This window comes from Anoplopoma fimbria, chromosome 20 (genome assembly GCF_027596085.1).
Source record: "Anoplopoma fimbria isolate UVic2021 breed Golden Eagle Sablefish chromosome 20, Afim_UVic_2022, whole genome shotgun sequence".
Taxonomy (NCBI): Eukaryota; Metazoa; Chordata; class Actinopteri; order Perciformes; family Anoplopomatidae; genus Anoplopoma; species Anoplopoma fimbria.
The window spans coordinates 14327309-14347979 of record NC_072468.1 but is presented as its reverse complement, the minus strand read 5'-3'; the positions used below and the strand labels follow the sequence as shown (position 1 = coordinate 14347979).

The following is a 20671-nucleotide window of genomic DNA, read 5'->3' as shown; positions in this document are numbered from 1 at the left end:
TATGTTGCATAACATCAGTGAATTAAGTAGTGGTGCTGTGAGAGCCATATTTAATATCTTGTATGACTTCCATGAGCTTGAAGGACTGCATCCATGCGGTTCGACAATGATTCATACAATTTATTGATGAAGTCATCAGGAATAGCAAAGAAAGCAGTCTTACATGCCTCCCAGAGTTCATCAAGATTCTTTGGTTTCGTCTTCCATGCTTCCTCTTTCATTCTACCCCAGACATGCTCAATGATGTTCATGTCTGGTGACTGGGCTGGCCAGTCCTGGAGCACCTTGATCTTCTTCGCCTTGAGGAACTTTGATGTAGAGATGGAAGTATGCGATGGAGCACCATCCTGCTGCAAAATTTGACCCCTTGTATGGTTGGGAATGTAAGAGGTAGCTAATACTTCTTGATATTTTAGGCTATTGATATTGCCTTCCACCCTGCAAATCTCTCGCACACCCCCATACTGGATGTAACCCCAGACCATGATTTTTCCGCCACCAAACTTAACTGTTTTCTGGGTGAATCTCGGATCCATGCGGGCTCCAGTAGGTCTCCTGCAATATTTGCGGCGGCTGTGATGTAATTCAACCGAAGATTCATCTGAGAAATCCACCTTCTGCCACTTTTCCAGCGTCCATCCTTTTAGCAGGCTATGGGCCTTGGCAAATGCCACACGTTTTTTTAATTGCCTTTTGTTTAGTGCTGGTTTCTGGGCACTGATTCGACCATGGAGGCCATTTCGAGACAGAATTCTACAAACTGTCCTGGTTGACACGGGGACTTGAGGTGACCAGGCCTGGTGGAGCTCTGCTGCAGTGGAAAAGGGGCTGGCCTTGGATTTTCGAGCCAACAAACGGTCCTCCCGAGCAGTTGTCTTGCGGGGTCTGCCGGACCTGGGCTTGTCAAAAACATCTCCAGTCTCTTCAAATCTTTTTCTTATTCTTTGTACTTGACGCTGAGACACATTGAAGGTGTCAGCCACCTCAGCAGTGGATCTGGTCTTCAGCCTCTTGATAATCAACGCTTTGGTCTCAGGGTGAATCTTAGGCATGTTGTCAGAGGTCAAGTTGCAGTTGATGTGAAGGTCTGGTGTGCTGGGGTTCTTTTTATACACACCCACTAATTGATTGATCAATTATTGATCACAGGTGAGGCTGTAATCTAGGATTGGGTGCATCATATGACAAGGCGACAAGACTTTTGTCTTTGCAAAAACTGACTCAGTGGGCTTTACCAAGCTGTGAACGTTAGAATGCTTTTCAGCAGTTTCGTTTGGCACCAAAACATTATTTCAAAAGCTGTTGGGATTGAAATTAGCCATTTCTTGTAAAAAAAAAATTGATTACAAATATATTTGAGGGGCACTTAAGGTCAACTTGTACCCAAGCGACAAGACTTTTGTCAGGGACTGTAGAAATTAACTTGCTACTACTATAATATAAGCGTCAATTGTTTTGTCCCGTCCTGCTTTTGTGTCTTAAGACTTCTTAAATGCAACGGGGGCTCAAGTTTTTTTTCCTCGTCCCGGTGAACAACAAAATTCAATTCAGCCAGGAAAATATTGTAATTTAGCTGTTCTTCTATCAAGAATGTTGCTTCCATTCACATCCCCTACAATGATGGAGCAACGCAGACACACAGACCGTCAACTCTTTCTCCTTTGTTCTTGCAGCTGACCGGAACCTACAGCTGCCACAAACGTGCTAAAAAGACAAAGCAAGTGTCTGTGAAAAGTCAATAAGCACCAGCCACAAAACATATCAAACCCAGAGTCATTCTCTTTAATTGGTTTTAAACTTTCATAAGGGTCCCTTATTAGAAAGAGACATCTAGATATTTTTTTAGCACAGTTGCTCCACCTTTTAAATGAGGATTCATTTATTTGTTACCTCTAAACTAGATTACTGCAATTCGTTATTATCATGTTGCTCTAATAAGTATCTTAAATCTCTCCAGTTTATCCAGAATGCTGCAGCACATGTTCTAACAAAAACTAAGAAAATAGATCATATTAGTCCTGAATAAGCTTCTCTGCACTGGCTCCCTTTTAAATCAAGAATAGAATTTAAAATTCTTCTACTCACCTACAAAGCTCTAACTGGCCAGGTACCGTCTTATCTAAAGGAATTTATGGTTCTATATTACCCAACTAGAGAGCTGCGCTCAATCAATGCAGGGTTACTTGTGGTTCCTAGAGTATATAAAAGTAGGATGGGAGCCAGAGGGCTCCTCTTCTGTGGAACCAGCTTCCAGTTTCAGTCCGGGGGGCAGACACACTCACCACTTTTAAGAGCAGGCTTAAGACCTTCCTTTTTGTTAGCGCTTATAGTTAGTGCTGGCTCAGGTTCGCCTCGGTCCAGCCCCTAGATATGCTGCTATAGGCCTAGCCTGTCAAGGGACTATTTAGGATACACTGAGCTCCTCGCTCCTCTTCTCTCCCTCCATCTTTATGTATTAATTTCCTATTCATACACATTACTGACTTTGCTTCTTCCCCGGAGTCCTTGTGCTTTCTCGCCTCCTCGCAGGTTTCCATGAATCGTGGCTGTACCTGGACTGTGGTCGTGCCTCCTGCTGTGGCCCTGCTGACACCCACTGCTACTACCACTATTATTATAACTCACATTTCTACTACTATTCCCTGTACCATTACGCTTATTGGCTTTGCTTCTACCCTGAAGCCCTTTTGCTTTTTCGCCTCGCAGGTTTTCATGAATTGTCGTGGTACCTGGACCGTGGTCGTGCCTCCTGCCATGACCCGGCTGACACCCACTGCTACTACCATTATTATTATTAGTCACATTACTATTACTATTCCCTATATCATTATTTTAATACTACTATATTCATTGCTGCTGTTATTATAAGTTGTCTTCATTTTTTCCTTTGTTACTCTGCTTACTACTCTTATTATATGAATAATTTATGTCATATACATTGAATGTGTTGTAACTCTGTTATGTTGTTCATTCTGTACACATGACATCTATTGCATTTATGTCCATTCTGGGAGAAGGATCCCTCCTCTGTCGCTCTCCCATAGGTTTCTTTCTTTTTTCTCCTTGTTAAAGGGGTTTTTAGGGGAGTTTTTCCTGTGCCGATGTGAGGGTTCCGGGACAGAGGATGTCGCATGTGTACAGATTGTAAAGCCCTCTGAGGCAAATTTATAATTTGTGATTTTGGGCTATACAAAATAAATTGAATTGAATTGAATTGAATGATTCCACTAAGAGAGTTCCATCTGAGTCTTGGACGTGCTCACTGTCAGTCACCTTACATTGTCTATGTAGAAAATCAAATGGGACTTTAATTTCTGCACCTATATCTGAAATATATCCTCCTACATTGCAAGCCATAACAGAAAACTGCTAATGTAACAGCTAAAATTGTAACTGTAATTGTACCCTTTTTATTTAGAAGTAGAGTTCAGTTTAATTAGAAAAAATTAAAGGGGTCATTTGAATGAATTTTAGGTTTGTGTTTTATTTTGCTAGTCTACTACCCCTCTCTAATTCTACCGACGCTTTCCCACGTCATCAGAACGTTTTCCCCTCCAATTACAGAGGTTATGCACATGCGTTTTGTAGCGTTGTGAGTGCTAATCCGCTTACCCCTTTTTCACAAATTAACATTTTTATCCAGTTCAAGCCACATTTAAGATACACTTTTTCTGATCCTGGTTGTTTTAAACCATATGTTTGTCAGCCATCACGTACTAGACCCTTTCAGTTCAACATTCCCCAGAACTGCACTTAAAACTCAGCTATTTAAATCTGTTTTCAAGCTGTGATGCTAGTTATGTATGTTTTTCTTGTTTTGTTTTGTTTATTACTGTTATAATGTCATTTCTCTGCTTTGTTTACATTGTTATTTATTTTATTGTGTCTGTCTTTACCATGTAACGTACCTTTGAGTACCTTTTAAAGCCCTATAAAAATAAAATGTATCAATATTATTACTAGAAAATGTGTACATGCTTTAATGTTCAGAAAACCCAGAATTTTGTCATATCCATTGCTGTAGCACCTTGACTCCCCCTCTGTCTGAAATGTGTCATTTTACCACTTGTCACTTTAAGGCCCCCTTCTGAAAAGCACTTGCTCTGATTGGTCAGTGTTTTCTGGAATTCAGCCAGGAAAACACTGTTTACAAGTTTAGCTACAGCTAGACTAACAAAGATGTTGCTTTAAACCACCTCTAAGTCAAGAACTTCACAACCGCACTCCAGAAATCTGAAATCTATTGTCAAAAAAGATGACGTTCCCCCTGACCTTATCCTCAGGTAAATACTTATTTTTAAGTCTCTGTCACATCATGTAAGGTTAATTTACAAACTCTTTTAACTGGAAGCATGAACTCTGATTTTGATATTATCTGTACAGGTAATCTCAGATTGCAGATATGCAGAATCTATTGGCAAAGGGACGAGATGTTGGTATCTGAAACATTCTGGTTTCGGTTTTAGTCACAGTAATACTGACCAATCAACTTTGATTGGGCTTTGGTTGCATGCAGGTAAACAGTCCATGTTGAAAGCAGAAGAGGTGGAACTTATTGGCTGGATTCAAACTTGAAACCCACCAGATAACATCAGTCCAGGATTTCGCTTTTTATTAGTTAAAAATAAGGTTGTAAATTGGTTAGTTATTAAACAATCCATTTCTAGATGTCATCCCTCCATTCTCCATCTGAAGTTGCTTATTGCTGGCTACACTTGGAACCATTGAAATATTGGTTGTTGACATTTTCACATGATACATTTTTTCTTGTCAAACAATAGCCAGATTTATGCTTTAAAATGTTTGTCAAAACTTCAGATTATTATCAAATCATTTCTTTGTTGCTCCTTCTAAATATCTAAAATTTGGGCCATGACCTCTCCAAATTGTGTTAAAGAAATGGCTTATGTTGCTTAACAGCCTATAAATTAGAAAAAAAAATCACAAAAGCACAATATTGCAAAAATGTAAAAACAACATTGTGCAAAGTTGTCTATTGATTTAGTTATGACATTAAAGTAAAAATCCTTCCTAGCATGGATAAATCCCAAAAGTAACTCTTGGATCATTGGAGATCCATGGGAGCTCCTCATATCAGACCAGTGGAACATGTGTGTACCTGATAGAGTTCGATGCGCTGCTCAGACACTCGGGCCCCATGGTTTTGAAGACGGAAGATCCGAAGCTCAGCCTTTACCAGGTTGGAGGCGTTCTTTTCCATGAAAGACACATCAAACGTCAGCCGCCTAAAGTATGGGTTGAAGTGTGTAGAAGAAATGACATCTACAAAAGAGGAGAGAGAATGACTGATTTAGGACATGTGTGTGGATGTATCCATTGGTACCTCCCATGCTAGCTTGTTGTAAACGAGGCCAAATAACTATCAAAATTTAGGAAAAAGGTAGGCAAGGTAATGACTGGCACAGCCATATTAACAGGCTTGCCTTGACATCAAATTTTTATATAAATATATATGGGTTCTATGGGTACGCCTGCATCTCCCGTTGACAGGTAGGCACACTAAAGACTTTCTTTAAATTTGAATATCATCACTACCAATATAAATATAATTAAAGCTGCAAGCAGCAATGATCGGGCCCTCGCACTCTGTGCACATTTGGGGCACTGGTGGGACGCCGGCTGACGCAGTCCCTAATGTCTGCGACCTTCAGACACCACGCCTACAAGGTAAAGGGGCTTTGTAGTAGGGGGGCAAGGATGACCCACATCAATAATTTGTAATTGTCCGCTGAGAAGAAAGATGTCTTTCTGTACCACAATCGGTTAATGTGTTATGATAGGGGGCGGAGCTAATCATCATCAATGAAACAGGGACTCTCCTGTGGAATGGTATGTCACACAAGATAAAACGTCAACAATTTATTTATTCTGAATGGGGCGGGCCTAGATGACAGGGGGCGGGGAAACTTCACACCAATGAAACACAAACTGTCTGCTGAGTGGAATGATTTCTCCCAGTGTTTACGACTGCAGCGGAAGTCCACCAAGACAATATAAATCTAAGTGTCAATGAGAAGATCTAAACCTAACAGCTTCCTTCAGGAACTGTTCTCATGACCTATAAGGGCACTAAGTGCTTTTATCCCCTGTGCCTGGACTATCTGAAGATAAGACTTGGGGTAACTCTTTGGGTGACCCCATGTTTTATGATCCCACCTTTCTGGGTTTTATGAGCATTCACATTCCTGAGGACAAAGAAGGGCATCCAATTGTAATAAACAAGTTAAAGAAACCTTTACTTGATATTTTAGTTCTGGTCATAGTAAGTTCTTATATCTTATAATCTGTATTAAAACATCTGAGTTTATAAAGTTATGGATAGTTAACTTCATGATAGCTAACTCTGTCTGCAATTCTCTTAGTTTCCTGCCATATAACCTTATCTCAACCCCAGCACAGGACAACAGAGGGGGGGAGAGATGTTTCCCCCCCTGCCTCGTTCTTGTGTCTCACACAGGACATTGATGAGTGCTGAAATGTTAATATTAATGTTATCCATTCATTTATTAGCGCAGCTCTGTCCATCTGCAGGCTGGAAGGCCACTGTGAGCAGGGACCTCTCCACAGGCTGAGAGGACCTCCAGCCGGCCTAAGAAGCAACTACCTGAAGAAGTGCCTTCCTCCACCTGGTTTCTGAAATACTACAAATATGATTGATTGAATTTGAATCCTGCACATCAGATCTCCCTCGTGGTTCTGCCGGTTCTGCCTCTTCTCTGGTATTCCGTTCCTGGTCTAACTACGGCCCTCCTGTGTCGTCTAATGTGCCATGCAGCTCCGACCTGCGATGTACCAACATGCTGAAGATTAATTCCAGCAACTATTGAGAGCAACCGACTCCTAAACTGGCCAAGAAGCCCTAATGACCCCTGCTGCTACAAAGAGGGGTGAAGAGACGACTCATCCTCGTGCCGAGAGGGATGAAGACGAGGAAGAACGGTTCAAGTCGAACCTCGCCGAAGAAGACGACCAGGTTACGAAGACATCAGAGAAAGCCGAATCAACTGCCACCGAGCGAGAGATGGAAGAGTGTGATTCAACGAACTACAATCATCCAACCAGATGCAGAGGCCTTCAGAGGAACAGCCGCCATTCCATGCAGCTTTACCTCCAATCTGCCCATCAGAGCCGTCAGGTGACACCATTTCCAGATGTAAACGAGTTTGATGTTCCTAGACCAAGTAAATTTAAGTCATGTTATAAAATAACCTTAGAAATAAATATCTTGGACCAAAAGATCAAAATTTGATTTAACTTAAACTAATACAAAGATGCTTCACAATCTTCCCTGGTGCTTCTCAAACTCTCAGCTGCTGAACGGTGCCTAAATCATTTGAACTACAATAATGTAATGTAAAACGTCAATCGACGAAGTTGATTAATCAGTCAATGATATAAGTCACTCATTCTACCTGGTCACATTCAATCCTTTTCATTAGTTGTGGTTCATAATTCTGTTTACTCTTCATTTTATTCGTTATTCTTTCCCTTTATTCTGTTTATTTTATGTTTAGTAGTTTAGTACTTTTGTTTGTCTAATAAATATTTCATTTATAAAGAACTTGATCATTTGATTTGTGTGTGTGTGTGTGTGTGTGTGTGTGGGGGGGGGGGTAATCCTCACCATAGAAACAGGGAGTCTCTGCTGACTGGAATGATATGTCACATAAGATAATACAAGTAACGGTCAATTTGTTCTGAAAGGGGGCGGGGCTAAGTGGTAGGGGATGGGGAAACCCAAGCCATTAAACACAAGGCCGTTTCTCAATAAGTGAACTTCTCTGTACTTGTGTCCTCCTGAACTTGTGAAACGTCATCTAGCGCGGCCCAAGTACTGTTCCAATACACAAGTTCGCATTCAGCCAAGTACGGTCCAAATACCCGGAAGTGTCCTTGCTCCGCCCATTATATCGGGGATGCATCGGAGGAGACTTGTGTGGACTTTGGACAGCCAAGTATCCCAGAATGCATTTCACCAGCAAACAAGAGACGACAGTGGCGGAGACGGCTCACAACTGTCAGTTATCATTGTCTAAATACTGCTGTTGTTGTGTAACGGAATTTAGTTTTAACATTTTTTTAAGCGAGAATGTAGTTGTTAAGACTTAAAATATGCGGTCAATTTATCAAGATAGAGCCTGTTTGAAAACAGCGCCGACGTTTGTCGGAGATATGAGAGGACCAGAGAGGAGACCGGGCGGTGATGCTCATGTAGCCCGTTGACAGCAGCCTTATCTCGGCAAGGCCTCTCCAGATGTGCCGCTGGCTCCGGTGTCTCTGTGGTTGTGGTTGCAGATGTAACACAAAATATATACATATTAATATTTTAATATTTTCTAAATGAAAACGAAAAAAGGCAGGGTTGTGTTTTATATCATATTTCGTTTTATTGTCAATATATATGACTGAAGATAACCGGAGTAGGCGGGACCGACGAGCTGAGTTGGTGACGTCGTGACGTTGGTGACGTCATCAAGTTCGCTGCTGTTCCAATTGCAAAATGACCGTACTGCGTCCTCCCATCCTCGGGAGTTTGTACTCCCGAGTCGAACTATCCAAGTCTGAACTTGCAAGTTTGCAAGTCCACACTTGACCATACTTGGTATTGAGAAACGGCCAAAGTCTCTGCTGAGTGGAATGATACAACACACAAATGTCTGTGTCAAACAGTTCCTGTGTGACAAAAGGGGCGGGGCCAATGTGTAGGGGCAGGACTATGAGTCAATATGGTCTTGATATTCCTACAGGCATCAGACTTTTAAAAGCCAGGTATTCCTACAGGCATCAGACTTTTAAAAGCCAGGTCAGTTGAACCCTGGCACCCACAGCCACATGCACTCCCTCTGTTTGACAGCAGCCACGCACAGTAGCAGCAGTACAATCCCCCTCATGTACTACTGAAAACCATGTGTGTGGAAGTGACGTACGCTTACACAGGACCAGGGTGACACGCGCAGCACTGACAGCCACACGTGTTGCCATGTCTGACAAATGTTGCTGAACACACACAATGTACAGCAAAATTACTGGAAACCATGTGTGCGGTGGAGTGTTTGACAGAGTCCCACAGCACGATGAATTAGGAGGCCCGGAGGTCTTGAATTGATGGTTGTAACGTAAGGCAGAAGCCCAGGATAGCAAGACACTGTGGTTTGTTTAGGGAGAGTATACAACCACAGCAACCAGCCAGACACATGGACTGGGACCAGCTGACAGAGGCCAACAAAGAGAAAGAAGAGAGTTTTTTAAGCTCAGTTTCTTTAAATATGGACAGTTTTGGCTACTTCTTTGATAATAGTCTCTGAATAACAACCATTATGGCAATATAAATAAGTATTAAGAGACAGAGACAGTAGCCAATGGACATAGCAAAAGAGAGACATTTTCTTTCATACCTTTCCCTATATTGCTTTCAGACGCTGTTTCAAACTGAAGAATTTTTTTCCCCCATAGAATAAAATAGAAGACAACGTCAGACAACTGACCACAAGAATGGAAAACTGTTCAGTTGAGAAAAACATTAAAATTACACAACACATGAAGGCAACCCTGACAATGTGAATACTCCCATGTCATAAAACTAAAAAGAAGATGTAGTCGACTAACTGCAGAATAATTCCTACGTACATTGTATTCAGATGCATCCTGTACCTTCCAGAGTTTAGCTTCTCAAATCTGGTGAACAGAGGATGATACTATGTATTGATATGGTTTGAAAGAACACTTTCAATGAGAGATTTATAGCATACTATCTTGGAAAAATTCACAGTGAAACAAAGTTGACTATCTTAGAATAGTCCTAGGTACTTAAAGTTTTCTACAATTAGGGCTGTAACTCATACTAATATCTGAACCTCTTTATTTAACAAAAATATCTATATTCAGAACACAGAAGTTGTTAGAAATCATGCAGACAGCCTAATTTTCTGTTTTCTGTATAGTGAAAAATGAGTCTAGATAAATGCTGATATTAATGGTTTAGAATAACTGAGGTCATCTTACAAAAATACAAGTCACAAATGCATATTGCATGATTTTTCTTTAAAAGCTGAGGAATGAGTCTTAATGTGACACTATTGACTTAACTAGCTAGCTCGCATGTATAGTAGATTAATGCAGTGAAAAGTTGACCCCATGACACACTTTGAATGAGAGCCCCCTCATCTGCATAACATAGTACAAATGCAAAAAGAAATGTAAAAAGAAATGAATACAGAGTTTGGGGAAATCAATCGGGGTAAAAATGCAAAAGATAAAAAATGCCAGATAAATAAGTAAATGTGGTTTTAATTTAATGAAAATAAATAAATAAAAGGGAGAAACAAATAGAAGAGTGGTAAATACAGGAATTAATACAAAGGTAAATAGATAAAGAAACAAATGGAAACTGGAATATAAATTGATTAATGCCTACATTTATTTCCTATTTTGTACATTTAATGGCCTATACATTTATTTATCAAGTCATTTCATTTTTATTACTTTTCTTTTGGCAGATTCCATCCACCGAAGTCCAATGTCTGGATATTAAGATAAAAACTATCTATACCACTGTTTTTAGCCTAATGCTCTTCATGCCATGCTGTGATGGATGAGCTGACAGTAATCAACAAAATGTCTGTTGATTCTGATGATTATGAGATGAGATTTAAAGTTCTCTTTTATTGAAGTGGATTAATGGCCATTTCTCCTCGATGGACATTAGAAAGAGTAGGTTACGGTGCTTCCAGCAGTGTGCGTATGTTGAAATGCAAACTGTGTAATTTAGGTGACAGGTTAACTTAGAGGGGCATGAACGTATCACATGCACCTCACCTACATGTAATACGATGATGCTGCAGTCCATCTGAATGGCTAACATGAGAGCAGACTTGTATCACCCTGGTAACAGTGAAGGCCAAAGCATATGATTCAACTAATTTATTTTGTCACTGTGTGTCATTTACTTGTTGGCGAGCTCTGAGGAATCCTTTTGCTCTGCTTGGTGATAAAATGTTACATCTTTTGTGGATTTGAGGTATACATGTAAGTGACTAGACAGAAACCCACTGCAGCAGAAGAATGAAGCCTCACTGTCTGTTTCAACTTCTGACTGTTTGTACAGCCAGCTCTCAAGATTATCGCAGCCACGTGTGAAATATCTCATATGCTGCCGTCTTTCAACATGTCTGCCTCTGAAGAGTCTATCTCCCTTCATGTCTTTCCTGATGGGGTTTCCATTTATTATCAGGCACTATGGTTTACTCCAGTATTGCCCAACAACTCCAGCAGGGTCTATGTCTACGAGGTATCTTCTTTGTTAGCGGTTTTCATCAACACATTCATGAATCTCCTGGTTCTGCTCAGAGTAACAGCAATGTACAAACCTGGCAACTCCGCTATGAGGACAGTTTCTTTTATTGGGATGCTGCACCACCTTTGCTCAAACCAGGAGTTGTTACATTTGGAGCAAACCCAAATCTTCCAAAGACCAAGAAGCATTTCTCTAGCCAATTTCCCTGAGCAAACCTAGCAAATCCTGTTCAGAGTCATGGGAGACTGGAGACTATCCGTACACACATTTTGGCCAGAGGACCGGTCCTGGTCTATCCCAGAGGAACAGAGGAAGGTGGATGGTGGACTTTACACCCAAGGTAGTGGTCGGGGGTATGCAAAAAATTACTATCACGGTGTTTTAAAAAATTTGCTCGTTTCACGGAAACCACAGTGTATCTTTTTGGCATGACTGTGCCTTTTATGTAGGTTTATGGTAGCTTATTCATTAATTCATTATCCGTAACCGCTTATAATAATAATAATAATCAATCCTTTATTAGTCCCACAATGGGGAAATTATTTCTCTGCATTTAACCCATCCCGGAGGAGCAGTGGGCTGCAATGAAGCGCCCGGGGAGCAACTTGGGGTTAGGTGTCTCGCTCAAGGACACCTCGGCATGTTGCCGGTAGAGGGGTTTGAACCACCAACCTTGTGGTTACGGGACAAGCGCTCTACCTCATGTGCCACAGCCGCCCCAAATCCTGTTAAGGGTCGCGGGGGGGCTGGAGCCGATCTCAGCTGTCATTGGGTGAAGGAAGGGTTCACCTGGACAGGTCCCCAGTCTATCACAGGACTGACATACAGAGACAGACAACCATTCACACTCACATGCACACCTACGGGCAATTTAGAGTCCTAAGCTGCATGTCTTTGGACTGTGGGAGGAAGCGGAGAACCCTGAGAGAACCCACGCTGACACGGGGGAGAACATGAAAACTCCACACGGAAGGCCGTCTAGCCCAGGGCAATAATTACTATAGGGTTTGCCCGGCCCCACAAAATTATACAATATACTAAGAAATCAGAATGTAACAATTCTTATCGTGCAGACTGCAATATTTAAACACAATAACTTTAAAATAAATAAGTTAGATATGTCAAGAATTCAATTCAATGTGGCTTCATGGGTATGAACGTTTTTAAAATTACAATGTTCCCAAAGTATCAATATAGAAAAAAGGACACAATAGTATGCAGCGCATTAAGATACCATTGCAATTGTTATATTACATATATGCAGCTTTCTTTTCAAAAGCAATTATTTTAGGATAGTTGTATAAGCACTATAAACTGACCACTGGTCTGTAGTAGAAAATTGGGCGTCGGAGTTGTTGGTATAATGTCAGGATAGCAGATTGGCTGAAGTATTTTTGCCCCGTCAAGACATGACGGTACCTCTAATCCAGTGTTTTAATCATGGATCTGACGTCCTTCTCGGCTGTCGGTAGCAGGGCCATGTCCTTCTTGGTGCATTGTTGTTGCGTACGTACTGTCACTGCACCGCTTCCTTTTCCTGTCATGTGCAGTGTCTCATGCAAATGTCTCTTCAATCAATGTCTGACCTTTGACCTCGCTGTTTCATTGGCGCTACTGACGGCCTCAAGTCCGACGACCACAATCTCACTCTCTGTCTTCCAACACTTTCTGTGCTGAGGTGATGGATGAGGCTAATGTTAGCACTACTGGAAACAACAGTGGCTACAAAAACACAGCTCCTCTCTAGGACACAAGTTCTTCTAGAGAATCTCTGGTTTCTCCTCCTTCATCCTCCATCTATCTGTTCTGTTCTTCAATGTGTTGTAGTGACTGAGCCTCTCCAAGCTGTTAACAGACTGTTATGCTTCTAACTGTCAGCTATAATTTTACCCAGCATGCCGTTCGACATTGTAGATTTGTAAGTGTAAACTTATTATCAAATGTTGTCTTACAAAGGTCTAACCATGAGTGAAAAGGGTGTGCAGTTAATACGGTCCCCTCTCAATGCAACCGAAGGGTTCTCGGCTGTAGCGCTCTTTATGGCCACAAACTGTACGGGCAGCGCTGCTCTATGATAAGCATGTGACCTGAATGAACTCTAAAGCAAAGCTTTGATCAAACAAGCACACATAAACATGTTTAATGGCTGCTACTCACTGGCCAACATTGAACAGTATGCAGTGTGAGTAGCTGAGGCAGATGAACATGACCAACAATGCTCTGTCTTGTTTCGGAGAAAGTCACACTTCCAGCTCTGGAGGACCGGCTGAAGGCGAACTGTTTACTTAAACTGCTCGGAGCCCCATGAATGAGTCCGCTGTGCTTTAACACAACACTGGATTCATTGAGCAGAGGCCACGCTGATGGCAGACACACACTCAACATCCACGAGCCCTGATGGACATTCACTAATAGAGCTCAGTACTCGGGTTGGACTGATATCTGGTTTCTTCAAGGCTGATCCCAATATTTGATACTCAATACAAAAATTATCACTCTGCACTGAAAGACTGACTGAATGTAATAAGTTGGCAGCTCCTTCAAGTAGAACGAGACAGATAATCTATGTAGTCTGACAAAAGTATTGAAATAACACAGGCGTGAATATACTAACTAGGTCTACTGAATGATCAGGTAGGAACCTCTACCACATTGGCGCTGCACTGCACTGATCTCACAGCAGGGCCTGACAGCCTCAGTGTGCCTCAGGCAAACAGTGTGTTGTTGTCCAACGTGTCATCCACCCACTAACGCCTTAAGTGTTTCCACCGGTTCACTCTAGGGTGATAAGCCTGCCGTCATAGCCTCCCCCCATAGCATCGCAGTGCCTCTCCAAGAACTCTGTGTCGCTGTGGGCTCCACGTAATGAATTGCACACATGGGGATAACAGAGCACACTTTCAGGAAGTCCACTGGAGAAGCATTCATGGAGTTGTCCTCGTGGTTCACACAAAAAGCAACAGAAGTAGCCTAGAGTAAAGCTTGTGAGGAGTTCAAACCTTGCTCACTTTCACACCTCCACACACCTGAACATTCACTGCGTTAGGTGGCTGGAATTGTCATAGATCATCTGCTTTGGAAAGGTACAAAAACTGTCATTGCAATTCTCCATTTTCCTTTTTACCGAGGGTGAGTTCAGATGGATATCAGTCTCGTGGTGTGTTTTAAGTACGGAGCAGAGTGTGGAAACATTTTGTGGTTTGAGAGGGAATAACATGCTGGAACCATTTCTTGACGAACAACACTCCTGCAGTATTTTTGTCACAGTGAAGTTACCAGGTTGGTTGTCATGGACCAAAACGAGAAGTGTCTAGAGAGCAGCAACAAACGAAAAACAACAGCAGTGAGCTTTAGAGGTGTTCTTGGTGTGTTTTTGAACTTTGGACAGAGCTAGGCTAGCTGTTTCCATTTGCTTCCAGTCTTTATGCTAAGCTAGGCTAACCATGTGCTGAGTCTGGCTCTGTACTAATAGACTAATAGAGTTTGGGATCACCTCATTCCACTCTTGTAAAGGAGTGTTGAAGTATCATTGTTAAATCTTTACCACTTGACATATATGAACATATTAACAGTCATATGATATCTTAGGGAAAAAAATTCTCATATTTGGTGCGTTTTTGTTTGTGGTGGTTCATGATTACCTATTACACCACATACTTTTTTGTAGGTATAGCTACGAACGCTGGATGGGAGCAGCCTGCATATATGCACAGATAATGCTCAGTAAACACATTTAAATACTCACAGACAGTGCAGTAAGTGGACTGCCAGTTGAAATACAGTTATTATTCTAGTAAAAGGAGATCTGCAGGAAAATTCCAGAGGTTGACAGTATGGGCCGTTAGCAAATCACTGCTGGACTGCCTGCAGGCAGCGGTATACAGCAGAGTCAGCCCACATTACCACTTTTTTCTCCAAATTGACATGAAAAGGATCCACCACAACTGGCGCCGCTGTGGTCTGTCTCTGAGTGTGTTTGTGTGTGCGGCATTGCTCCATCACATTGACGGGACTAAGACAGGAGCGGGGCCAGTGATGTCACATCACCACACATGCGTACACGCACAGTAACATGGACGCTACTCTTTCATGCAGTTCCTCCCACAGAGAGAAAAGCTGATGTCACATGAGAGCTGTCACACACAGCCAACACAGGGACCCCAATTCCTGTAATCAGTTACTTCATTAATCTTCACTCCCATTACCTCAAATACCAACAGCAAAGCTCTAAATCATGCTATGTTAACACAGGTAAAGAAGTACACAGTCTATGGGTGATTGTCCTCTGTTGGTCATCCTCTGATTTAAAGGAGAGGAAGCAATGATTCAAGTTAGTATAGCACAAATTGTTGTTTTTTCTCCTGATTTCCTGCAGCGTTTCCCTTGTTTGAACCTAAACCCCGATAACTTTTTTTTTGGTTACATGTGTCTAGGATGGACCTCTTCATCTCTGACCACCAGTGTATTTTATTTGTACCCAGTTGCAGTCTGCACCAAACACTCGGTTTCGGGTAGTTGCTGAACATACGGCTGATGAACTCTGTTTACTTTTTAACAAAAAAATCCCAACTTCACTTTTTATTCAGATATAAACAACCTGGTAGGGAAATTAAATCAAATTTGCGGAACTACAACGGACACTGTAGCCCCACTTACAACTAAAACAAGAAAAATTGTCACATCTCTCCCATGAGTCAATGAGGACATTCGTAACCTCAAAAGGGCTTGCAGGAGGACAGAACGGAAATGGAAGACAAGCAAACTCCAGGTCTACTACCTACAAATGAAAGATCAACTTATCATCTACAATCAAAAAGTAAAAGAGGCAAGAGACCAATATTTCTCTGAGATAATAACCACCAATCAGCACAATTCCAAATTTTTATTTTCAACTATTAATCAGCTTGTCAAACCTCCCACTTTGAGTCCTTCAGCTTCCTCTGCTGCTGACTGTGAGAAATTTCTATCCTTCTTTCTCAACAAAATTCACCAAATTCGAGCAAACATCGCCATTCCAGCTTCTCCCGTGTTTCTTCCTTGTCCATGTCTGCATTTGCTAGACAGGGTATCTGCAGGCTTAAAGCAACATTTAAGACTTTTTAAGACTTTTTTTAAGGCCACTTTGATCAAATTTAAGACCTTACATTCACGGAATAGCAAAAAGTATGTGACCACATTGCAAATAGTTTTGTCACATTTATTGAAACTGAAAGTGCTGAAAAATAACAAACATCAAGATCACTGCTCTGTAGGCAGAACAGGCACTTTGTAACTGCTGATGTAAACTGACTTTTCAAACAAATGAAAGTGCTTGTTGTATTTGACAAAAACAAACATTACAGTATTAACAAGATCTGTCTTTGTTGACATCGGCGACAAGGAGTTTAATGATGTAAGGGGCCAAACCAAATTTTGTGACATAGGCTGATTTGTCTTTACCACACGTAAAGTTTTTAGCGATTTCAGAGTCGGGAAACATAGCTCGGAAAATGTCCCCGACTCCTTCATTGGCGTTGTAGGACTGGTGTTTTGTTACGCTGTGCAGACACCACAGTACCTCTGCCTGAAGAGTAGCGGTTGACCCGAAGGTTGCTCTGAGGTCTTTTACTGTAACTGGTGTTGCCGTCGCTGCTGGTGTCGGAGATGGAGCTGAAGTCTGTGGTACTGATGAGACGGAGCAGAACTGAGAAATGACAGGTGTCTGTTCGCAGGTTTTCGCAGCTGCTTTGTGCTTCTCACTGTGCATATGCAATTCCACAGCTTTAATTCCCATTGAGCCGAGTTTAAAGAGCTTCCTGCACAGTGTACAACAAGGCCTCATAGTTACAGCCTTGAACCGGTCTTAACCATGTCGCAATTGAGCATTATCCATCCAGCTAACTTTAAATTTACACTTCCCCATGTCTGCCGTTCTGCTAGCTACTGGCCTTCAAGCTGCTAATGTGCATACCGGAAACTAGCCCCTGCCCCCTCGGCACAACTGAATGATTGTTGGTGGTTTCGCTTATTCTGATCTCCGTTATGCTAAAATGCAAAACACTAATTACAAATTTGCTTAATTCTAACCAAAGATTTCCAAACAAAATAAAACAATCTTGTTTATTGTGTCTGTGGCATTTTTAAGACCTTTGAACGACGGATTTAAGGATTAATTGGTCTTCATTTTGGACAATGAAATTTAAGACTATTTAAGACTTTTTAAGGATCCTGTAGACACCTTTCAGCCAGTTGATATGGAAACTTTGACCGACACTGTGTATATCAAAAATACCTTGAACCGGATAATTAGGACAAAATATATAACCATCAGTTAGCTGATTTAATAGTTTCCTCTGGTGCTTTAAACAATTCTATGGTTACTTAAAAATATCCTGATTGTATTAATACAGATATGTTCATGATTGGGATATGAAGATCCATATAACATAAACACATTAGTTCTAATAACACCTTCATGGTGAATGTTAACACAACCAGTTAGAGGTAGATTCCCCCTAAACTAAACTCATACGAACACTAACTTATCGTCTCATTATTTTGCAAACAAATTTATATTTCTATCTGATCTACAAAATATAGCAAAGCCCTTTTCTTAAAAATAGTTCAGATTCTTTTACTATAACAGGACTGGATATCATTCCAGCAAAACTGTTCAGAGAAGTCCATCCATCCATCCATCCATTTCCTTCCGCTTATCCGGGGCCGGGTCAGCAAGCTAAGGAGGGTCCTCCAGACGTCCTTCTCCCCAGCAACACTTTCCAGCTCCTCCTGGGGAACCCCCGAGGCGTTCCCAGGCCAGACGAGATATATAATCTCTCCAGCGTGTTCTGGGTCTACCCCGGGGCCTCTTACCAGTTGGACGTGCCTGGAAAACCTCTAAAGGGAGGCGTCCAGGAGGCATCCTGATCAGATGCCCGAGCCACCTCAGCTGGCCCCTTTCGATGCGAAGGAGCAGCGGCTCTACTTCGAGCTCCCTCCGGATGTCTGAGCTCCTCACCCTATCTCTAAGGCTGAGCCCAGCCACCCTACGAAGGAAGCTCATTTCAGCCGCTTGTATTCGCAATCTCATTCTTTCGGTCACTACCCAAAGCTCATGACCATAGGTGAGGGTTGGAACGTAGATGGACTGGTAAATCGAGAGCTTTGCCTTACGGCTCAGCTCCTTCTTCACCAAAACGGTCCGGTACAACGCCCGCATCACTGCTGACGCTGCACCGAACCGCCTGTCCATCTCCCGCTCCATTTTACCCTCACTCGTGAATAAGATCCCGAGATACTTGAACTCCCTCACTTGGGGCAGTGACTCACTCCTAACCCAGAGGGTGCAATCCACCGTTTTCCGGAAGAGAACCATGGCCTCAGACTTGGAGGTACTGACTCTCATCCCGACCGCTTCACACTCGGCTGTGAACCGCCCCAGTACGTGCTGAAGGTCACGTTCTGAAGAAGCCAACAGAACCACATCATCTGCAAAAAGCAGGGATGCGATTCTGAGGTCACCAAACCGGAAACTCTCCTCCCCCCGGCTGCGCCTTGAAATCCTGTCCATGAAAATCACAAACAGGATTGGTGACAATGGGCAGCCCTGGCGGAGGCCAACACGCACTGGGAACAAGCTCGACTTTGTGCCGAGTATCCGGACACAGCTCTCACTTTGGTCATACAAGGACCGAATGGCTCGTAGTAACGAACCAGGTACCCCATATTCCCGCAGTACCCCCCACAGGACTCCCCGAGGGACACGGTCGAAGGCCTTCTCCAAGTCCACAAAACACATGTAGACTGGATGAGCAAACTCCCATGCACCCTCCAACAGACCTGCAAGGGTAAAGAGGTCCGCCCATCCACGTCCAGGACGGAATCCGCATTGCTCCTCCTGAATCCGAGGTTCGACAATCGGACGGAGCCTCCTTTCCAGCACCCTGGAGTAAACTTTCCCGGGGAGGCTGAGCAGTGTGATACCCCTATAATTGGAGCACACTCTCCGGTCCCCCTTTTGAAAATGGGAACCACCACCCCGGTCTGCCACTCCACAGGCACTGTACCCGACTTCCACGCGACAGTGAAGAGACGTGTCAACCAAGACAGCCCAACAATGTCCAGAGCCTTTAGCATCTCCGGTCGAATCTCATCCACTCCTGGCGCTTTGCCGCTGAAGAGCTTTTTAACTACCTCAACGACCTCCGCCAGGTATATGGACGAGTCTTCCCCTGAGTCTTCAGACTCTGCCTCTTCCACAGAGGACGTGTTGGTCGGGTTCAGGAGTTCCTCAAAGTGTTCTTTCCACCGCTCGACAATATCCCCAGTCCGGGTCTGCAGTTCTCCCCCTGCTGAGCACAGCCTGAGAAAAGCCCTGTTTCCCCTTTCTGAGTCGTCTCACGGTTTGCCAGAAGTTCCTTGAGGCCATTCGAAAGTCCTTCTCCATGGCCTCGCCGAACTCCTCCCACACCCGGGTTTTTGCCTCAGCAACCGCCGCAGCTGCAGCCCTTCTGGCCAACCGGTACCTGCCTGCTGATTCAGGAGACCCCTCGGCCAACCAAGCCCGAAAGGCCTCCTTCTTCATCTTGACGGCCTCCTTCACCACTGGTGTCCACCAGCGGGTTCTCGGATTGCCGCCACGACAGGCACCGATTGCCTTCCGACCACAACTCCTAGCAGCAGCTTCCACAATGGAGGATTTGAACATGGCCCACTCGGATTCCATGTCCCCAGCCTCCCCCGGGATGCACGAGAAATTATTCCAGAGGTGGGAGTTGAAGACCTTGCGGACAGGATCCTCAGCCAGACGTTCCCAGTTCACCCTCACTACACGTTTTGGGTTTACCGGGTCTGTCCGGCAGCCTCCCCCGCCACCTGATCCGACTCACCACCAGGTGGTGATCAGTTGACAGCTCTGCTCCTCTCTTCACCCGAGTGTCCAAGACATACGGCCGCAGGTCTGATGACACAACTACAAAGTCGATCATAGACCTTTGGCCTAGGGTGTTCTGGTACCAAGTACACTTATGAACCTCCCTATGCTCAAACATGGTGTTTGTTATGGACAGTCCATGACTAGCACAGAAGTCCAACAACAAAGCACCACTCGGGTTCAGATCGGGCAGGCCGTTCCTCCCAATCACACCCCTCCAGGTTTCTCCATCTTTACCCACGTGAGCGTTGAAGTCTCCCAGAAGAACTATGGAGTCCCCAGTCGGCGCCCTTTCCAGAACACCACCCAAGGACTCCAAGAAGGCTGCGTACTCTGAACTGCCGTTTGGTGCATAGGCACAAACGACAGTCAGAGACTTTCCCCCTGCGATTCCCAGTCGCAGAGAGGCGACCCTCTCGTTCTCCGGGGAGAACTCCAGAACAGCG

The 20671-nt window shown here is 43.3% G+C and overlaps 1 protein-coding gene across 1 annotated transcript in view; it reads right to left on the bottom strand.

Moving 5' to 3' along the window:
* The window catches only part of tgfb2 (transforming growth factor, beta 2), a 65337-nt gene that overhangs the window by 23062 nt on the left and 21604 nt on the right, over positions 1 to 20671 (bottom strand). The window contains exon 2 of the mRNA XM_054622457.1: positions 5120 to 5283. Coding sequence (XP_054478432.1) covers positions 5120 to 5283 — 164 coding nt within the window. The remainder of the gene's footprint in view (positions 1 to 5119; positions 5284 to 20671) is intronic.